This window comes from Neopelma chrysocephalum, unplaced genomic scaffold, assembly GCF_003984885.1.
Source record: "Neopelma chrysocephalum unplaced genomic scaffold, ASM398488v2 Primary Assembly neopelma1_69, whole genome shotgun sequence".
NCBI lineage: Eukaryota > Metazoa > Chordata > Aves > Passeriformes > Pipridae > Neopelma > Neopelma chrysocephalum.
The window spans coordinates 11,341,214-11,348,704 of NW_020897729.1; the positions used below are offsets into that span (position 1 = coordinate 11,341,214).

At 49.1% G+C, this 7,491-nt stretch overlaps 1 protein-coding gene across 1 annotated transcript; it reads left to right on the forward strand.

Moving 5' to 3' along the window:
* Positions 1–233: 233 nt before the first annotated feature.
* Positions 234–7,491, forward strand: SLC33A1 (solute carrier family 33 member 1). The gene is made up of 6 exons (XM_027685907.1): positions 234–253; positions 1,948–2,182; positions 2,837–3,021; positions 3,449–3,566; positions 4,324–4,539; positions 6,193–7,491. Exons 1-6 carry the CDS (start codon positions 234–236, stop codon positions 6,358–6,360), a joined length of 942 nt encoding a protein of 313 aa, XP_027541708.1. The 3' UTR covers positions 6,361–7,491.

Below are 7,491 nucleotides of genomic sequence, written 5' to 3' on the forward strand. Positions count from 1 at the left end.
TGTAAAACCATCCGTCAAACCAAGTGCTCTGTAGGGCTGTTTCAGGATAAAGGTCTGGAGAAGGAAATGGGAGATAACCTTTCTGTGGGCTGATGGTTTGTGCTGGCACGTCCAGGAGTTTATTCAGCACCTGCAGGTCAGGTGACTTTTGGGTTTTTAAAGGCAGGGGCAGGTTGCTGGCTGGGTTTGGTGATTCCTGCCTGCTTTGCAGTCACAGGAGAGCCTGTTCCAGCATGAAGGAGGACAGGGAAGTGTGAGCACAGGACAAAGGTGCCCCTTGAAGGCAGGCAGCCCACACTGACCCGGGCCAGGCCCTTCTCCTGGGAGGAGGTGTGTGCCTTTGCCCCTGGGCACCTTCTGGATGGTTGTTTTCCAGGCTGATCCATCCCTGAGCTAGTTCAAAAACCCGTTTTGCCCCATCACAGTGGTTTATTTTGTTAACAACAGTGTAGGGGCAGAGACAAAATCGGGGTGGGGAGGAAGCAGTGGTGGGACCAGAAAATTTTGTGCTTGAAAACCCTTGTGTAAACTATAATTTCAAAGTTGTTTTGCTTGTAGCCTGTTAGTGAAGCTTACTGTATTTGAAGGGAAATTAACCTTATTTTTGTGTAAACTGCCTACAACCTCAAAGAAACCCCATTCTTTTAATGTGGACTATTATATATGTTTTTTTTTTCTTTTTCTCGTGCCTTGCTTTGTTGCTGATGCAGCCCTTGCAGTGCTGTGCTGCAGCTGACAGGGCTGACCTGCTCAAGAGTGCTCATGTGATGATGCTCAGAGCTATTTCTATCCCATCCTCACGCTGTGCAACTCTCACTGCAGTGATAATGCCCAGGGTTGTTGTTAGAGGGCTGCTCCTCTGTTCTTTGCCAGCTGCTGTGATTAGTGAGACACTCTGAAAACGCATCCTTGCTTCAACATTTGTGTTAAGGGCACCCATTTTTTAGCAGAGAGGAATCTGACAGCATTGGTTATGAGCTCTTTAGGAAAGGGAAAAGTAGCTGGTGTGGAAGCAGCAAAAAATTGGTTTGAAAAGCCTTTTTTCTTTTACCCTGAGAATGGTGGAGACACCTAGAGCAGTCCTTCCCCATTTTCTTGTTCTCTTCCTGGGCATAAGAAGCAGGTAATAATTGACTAAACCTGTGCCCTTTCACCAGCCCTCACTGCTCCCTTTCAAGTCTCCCGGAGGCTCCTGGGGTTGCTTGTGACCAGGAAGATTAAAGGCTGCTTCTGTCCTGCCCTCTGCATGTTACTGAGTTCTTTCTTGCCTCTCTCCTGGAGGTAGAGGACAGGGTTTTCTTAGGTTAACCATTCACTAACTCAAAAAGCACTGCTTGCTGTGTTTTACCCTTGCTGCCCTCACACCCACGATTCACCAGATATTGGCTCTCTTTAAAACAGAGCACCTGAACCTTGGCAAGGATCCACATCAGCCAGATGTGTTTGAGGGCTCCTCATGACTGGAAGAACTGTCATCGGGCCATCTTCACACTCCCAGATCTTTGTTTCCTCCAGATGGGAGATAGATGCTGGATAGGGAGTGTGGCCCTGAGGCACAGAACAGCTCCATGAGTACCCATAAATCACTGCAGAGCTGGGCAGGAGTTTTCCTCTGCAGGTTTTTCCCTGCCTTGTAACTATTCCACGTCCTTCATCAGCCTTTAGTGGTTGCATGTGTGAGCCTTCAAGGCTTCCATTTGTGTTTCTGTTTCTCCTGCAACGTGCTCACTGTGGTACCAACCCCGCAAACACCAGGGAAGGGACCCTGTTTGCTGCTGCTGCTCTGCCTCAGCTCCAGCAAACACCTCATTCCTGCTGAGGGAAGAGCTGTGTCACCCACTGTGCTTGTGGTTTGCTTTTGCTGCTTGGTTTTACTCAATTTTGATGATCAGGTTTATATTTAGCAAAATAACTGCGTTTTTGGTACTCAGTGAATTGTCAATGAAGGCTGCTACAAAGTTTTTTTGATCTTATTGTATTTTCCCCTCCAGATTTCCTGTTTTTCTGGGGAGCTGTCTTCTTAGTTACCACTACACTGGTTGCCTTTTTGAAAAAGGAAAACAAGGAGCTGATACCAGCAAAGGAAGAAACAAAAGGCATCACTGATACATACAAGCTGCTGTTCTCAATAATCAGGATGCCAGCAGTTCTTACCTTCTGTCTCTTGATCCTCACGTCCAAAGTAAGTAAATAAATACATCTTTGGGTTGTTAAATGCTGGTGTCAGAGTCTGGCAGGCTGCTGAGTCCCCGGGATGGAACCTGTTTCTTAGTTCTGCTGTTGATTTGCATCAGAGTTGTGGATTTTCACATGGGGTTTGAAGCAGGATTGTTTGTATCATTGTGCTGAGCAGGGCTGGACAGCAGAAAACGTTTGTTTGAGCTTTTGTGTTTACATAAGTATTAAGGAGGAGTTTGATTGCAGTCTGGTATAACAGTAATTTGTTTTTTAAACATTTTAAAACATTTTCAAACAGACTGTGTAGCCTGCAGTTAAAAGGGCAGAAAATGTTTCTCTTAACTCAAATACTATTCTCAGAATCTGCAGCTGTGTCCAGACTGGGTTTCCATGGCTCCCTGTTGGACGTTGTGGATGCCAACAGCAGTGAAGGCACAGGCAGGAATGGCAGAGCTGCTTAATGTTCTTGGGAAGCTTTTGGCACTGATGACAATAAGAGTGTGCAAGTGTAGAACATGTAGAACTAATTTGGAAGTCAAATCAGTGACAGAAGTGACTTGTCCTCTATCCCATTTCTCAAGTTACTTAACAGTAAATTGAATTTCTAGCCAAGCTCTCCCTGCTTTCCTCAGCCTGTTTTGTCTCATTTCTCCTGCAGGTTGGATTTTCAGCAGCAGATGCTGTAACAGGACTCAAACTGGTGGAGGAGGGGGTCCCCAAAGAGCACCTGGCTCTGCTGGCAGTTCCAATGGTTCCTTTACAGATCATCTTGCCCCTGGTCATCAGCAAATACACAGCAGGCCCCCAGCCCCTGAACACCTTCTACAAAGCCATGCCTTTCAGGTAAAACCTCATTTTACAGAAACACAGTAATTTGTGTGTTCAGTTTGTGTATTCAGATCAAGTGTAGGGTTTCTCGTGTAACTCTCTAACTTCCAGCTACAGGAAAGTGTGTCAGGATTCTCACAGGGAGCTGGATTCTGTCCTGTGCCTTGAAGATCATTCATGCAGTGTCACCTGTGAGAAAGAAGAGCACAAGGTGTTCTAAAGATGCACGTACAGCACCATTAGAGCAATGCTCTCCTGCTCTTATTTAACAATTTCACTGCTTGTCAAATATTTAATATCTAATTCTGAGACAGCAATAGTTGTAACTGTTTAGATCTAAACTATTTCAGTGTGCTCTCTGTAAATGTTCATTAGCTGCTTCGTGTTGAGGAAACACGTGGGAAGAATTATTTGAAGTACTAATTCTTTCTTCCCCCTGCAGGTTGCTGCTTGGCCTGGAGTTTGCTTTCCTGGTGTGGTGGGCTCCCAAAGTGAAGCACGAGGGAGGGTTTCCCCTGTACTACTACGCTGTGGTGGTGCTGAGTTACGCTCTGCATCAGGTAACACCCCCTGGGGAGGGGAGGCAGGGGGGTGTGTCACACCCATCACCTCCAGGACTGTGAATCCTGTCACCTGCCTTGTCCTGGCTCTCACTGGAAGCCCTCCCAGCCTGATCTGTGTGGCTGTATTGCCTTCTGATACTCCCACCAGTGGTGGTTCTCCCTGTTCCCTTGTGCTCCATTGGGCAGCATCCGTGGAGCTACTTTGGGTTGTCTAGATCTGGCTTTGTTTCCCAGGTTATTTTTTCCCCAGAGCCAGAAGCTCAAAAAAGCACAGTGGAGCTGGAGAAACCCCAGCACTCTGGCAGAGTTTGACAGGCACAGTGATGACTGTGCTGGTTCTGCAGATCCATCGAGTTATGTGATCCTGCTGCTAGAAAAAATGCTGGCTTGTTGGAGGAACATCACAATGGATCTGATCCAGAGGCCTGGAAAACCTGGCTTTGGATCAGAACTGGATGTATGATGCTGTGAGGGTCGATTTTAAATACAACAGTGTTGGGTTTGGATGCTATTTTAGCTGACCTTGTTGTGTTTTAGTTTGATAACCTGAGTCGTGCCCCACGTGCACTGACATGACTCAGGTCATGCAGCCTGACTTGAGACGAGTGGCAAGGCCACTCCTCAGTCAGCAGAGGGACAGGCTGCAGGAGGAATTGCTCCCTGGGGCAATTTATGCTGTTGGGATTGTTTTTCAGTGAATGTTTGAGCTGTGGTGCCCGTGGAGAGCCCTGTGTGTGTGTGTTTGTCCCCCCAGATCACCCTGTACAGCATGTACGTGGCAATCATGGCCTTCAACGCCAAGGTGAGCGACCCCCTCATCGGGGGCACCTACATGACCCTGCTGAACACGGTGTCCAACCTGGGGGGCAACTGGCCCTCCACCGTGGCCCTGTGGCTGGTGGATCCCCTCACGGTGAAGGAGTGTGCTGGGGCCCAGGGCCATTCCTGTGGCACTGCAGCAGCTGCAGAGGTGAGTCTGGGGGCTCTGGAGGGCCCTGCTCAGTAGTGGCACAATTAAATTGCTTCTCAGAGTGTTTTTTTTGCCTTTGACAACCTTCACAGTGCACAGCTCGTGCTTAAGAATTCCCACTGGTGGAGCTGATTTTCCCGTCTGACAGAATTGTCTGCTTTTGTCTGTGCACTCTGACTGACCAACATCTTACCAGGGATTTGCAGTTGCAGGGTAGTTGCCCCTTTCTTTCTGGGCTGGGATGAAAGGCTGTGGTAGGAGCACCAGACTGGTGCCACATGCTCTGTATATTTATGAGTTGTGTAATTAGGGGCTCTGTCCTGGGCAGGGCTGTCTGTCCTCCAAGTCCCTCCATTCCTGTGGTAGGTTTTTCTTCCTCCTGTCTTCCTGGAGGTTTCCTCTCTGCCTGCCTTGATCCCTTCTCCATGATGCTGCTCTGCTCCCTGACTTTGGTGTTCACTTTCCCCCTGGAATGGAGCAGTGGGACTGGCTCCCTTCCCAGTCCTGGGAGCCCTCTGGAAGAGAACAAAGACCTTGCTGTGCACTGTACACAGATCAAACAACAGGACACAAAACTGCTGGGAAAGCAAGGTTTCAAATTCACCTCCTCGTGGCAAATGAGACACTTAATGTGGCTGAAGAGTGGAAGTGTTTGGGGGGTTTTTTGAGTGCTCCTGAGTGAGATTTATTTCACTCCTGAATGCCAGGACTCTTTGGGATGTGGAGGTTCTCTGAACAAAGTGTTCTGGGAATCCAACATGACTTGTCTGAGCTGGATGTGCAGTTTTTACTGCTTGCAGAGGGGAAACTGCTTCCACAGCGGGTGCTTTTTCAGCCTCCCTCATTAGCTTGTCACTAATTAGGTTCCCTGGGCCTCTACTGAACTTGAGTCCTTCCTCCTTCACCTCACTCCTCTGATCTTTTCTCTCATCCTCCCAGTTGGTAACATTCCACCACCACCACTCCCTTCTTATTCCTAATCTGATCTTGACATGTCTCAGAAGGTGCTGTCAGAGCCTCAGCTCAGGGGATTGATTTATCCTGGGATTAGAGCAGTGTTGAAAGCCAAACAATAGCAGAAACAGTCCTGTGCTGTACACTCACCCTTTAAATGCTGGGGGTTAAAAACCATCCTGGGCGTGTTTCTCCCAGCAGAGAGTCACAGTGGTTTGGGTTGGAAGGGACCTTAAATCTCATCCAGTTCCACCCCCTGCCATGGGCAGGGACACCTTCCACTAGACTGGGTTGCTCCAAGCCCTGTCCAGCCTGGCCTGGGACACTTCCAGGGATGAGGAGACCGTAACATGGATGGCTGTTAAAAAATAATCATCCTCTTTCTCCATGGGATTGGGACCAGTGGTTGCACTTCCCAGCCAGTCTGAGGCAGTGGGGCAGTTTCTGTTTCCTGGAGTTTGCCCCGTGGGCCAGTGTGCTCCATTTCCCAAATTATTTTGGAACAGATTTGTTACTTTTCATGCTGCTGATAAGCTCCAAAGCCTCTCTGACTGCCTCTGTAAGAAACAAGGAAGAGTCAACAACTATACTTAGTCAGAAGCAAGAGCAAGTAGACACCAGTGGCTCTCTAATCTTTGTGAAGTCTGTGTTTGTGTCTCCCAGAGGTGCTTAATGCCTGAGGTTGTGCTCCTGTTTCAGCTCTGCACAGAGGCTGGTGGCTCCTGCGTGACCACCCTGGACGGTTACTACGTGGAGTCCGTCATCTGCCTCATCCTGGGCTTTGGCTGGTGGTTCCTCCTTGGACCAAAGTTCAAAAAGCTGCAGGACGAAGGACAGTCTTCCTGGAAGTGCAAGAGGAGCAATTGATGCACTTAAACGTTGGAGGGACCAGCAAGGTTGTTTTAGTTCTATTACAGAGACACATCCCATATCCCACCCCCAGGAACGTCGGTGTTTGGTGCCACAGCAGTGAAAGCGCGTGGCCGAGGCGGTGGCTGTGACACCACTGCCCTCCCAGGGTCAGTTCAGAGAGTAAAGGTTCCAACCTCTGTCCTCCCTGAGTATCCTGCATTTCCCTGAGCCCCAGAGCCACGGCTGCTGGCACAACCACTGCTGATCCCATCCTGGCGCCGTGGCTGTCGAGGGGCAGCATTGCCAGCCGAGTCCCAGCTTTACTGTCACACAGAAGTGACCTGCCAGGCCAGCTGGCCCAGGGGGAGGGATGCCAAAGGCATTCTCACACACAGGTTAAGTGTTGTACTACGGAATTCCTTGTGGGAAGATCAGCGTGAGGTGCCTGTGGGCTTTGCTTCTCACTTTCTGAACTGTAGCCACGCCTCAAAGGATGAAACGTTCCGGAGATTCTTTTAAACGTATTTTCTGGCTTTTATAAGCTTTAAAGATTTATAAGAAAATATTTTTATAAACAAATTACATTTGTTTAATTTATTTCCGCTGTTTCAAAGCAGTTTGATTTACATTCAAGGTACTTTCTTGAGGACAAAATGCTGTAAGGTAGGACTGGAGTAACGCACAATCCTCTGAGCCTCGGCTCCTGCAGCTGTAACTGGAAGGTGCTGGGCTTCCCAGGGGAGGGCCTTCGGAGCAGGGTGAGTTTGAGGGAATGAACTGGTAGTGTTGGGTTTCCCCAGTGTCACTAAAATTTGAGCATTCCTTCTCGAAATCCGTGGGAAAACCGTGACTGCTCCCAGCTGGGGTAAGAAAAGCGAGTTGGTGATGAGGAAGTCGCCACATTCCCAGAGAGCAGGGACACGTCTCACCCTCACGGAAATCCAAGGAGCACAGTCCTGTGGTGGAGCTGCTGCAGCAGGAGCTGCTGATGCCATGTGGTGGAAACATTCCCGGTGCATTATCCCCCCTGCCCTCCCTCCTGAGTGCCTTAGTGACCCACAGCCCGCGCTGAGAGGGCACTGGGACCTCGGTGGGTGTAAATGGTGCATCGCTATTAAACAGCCCTGGGAAGGGCACCAGTGTCTC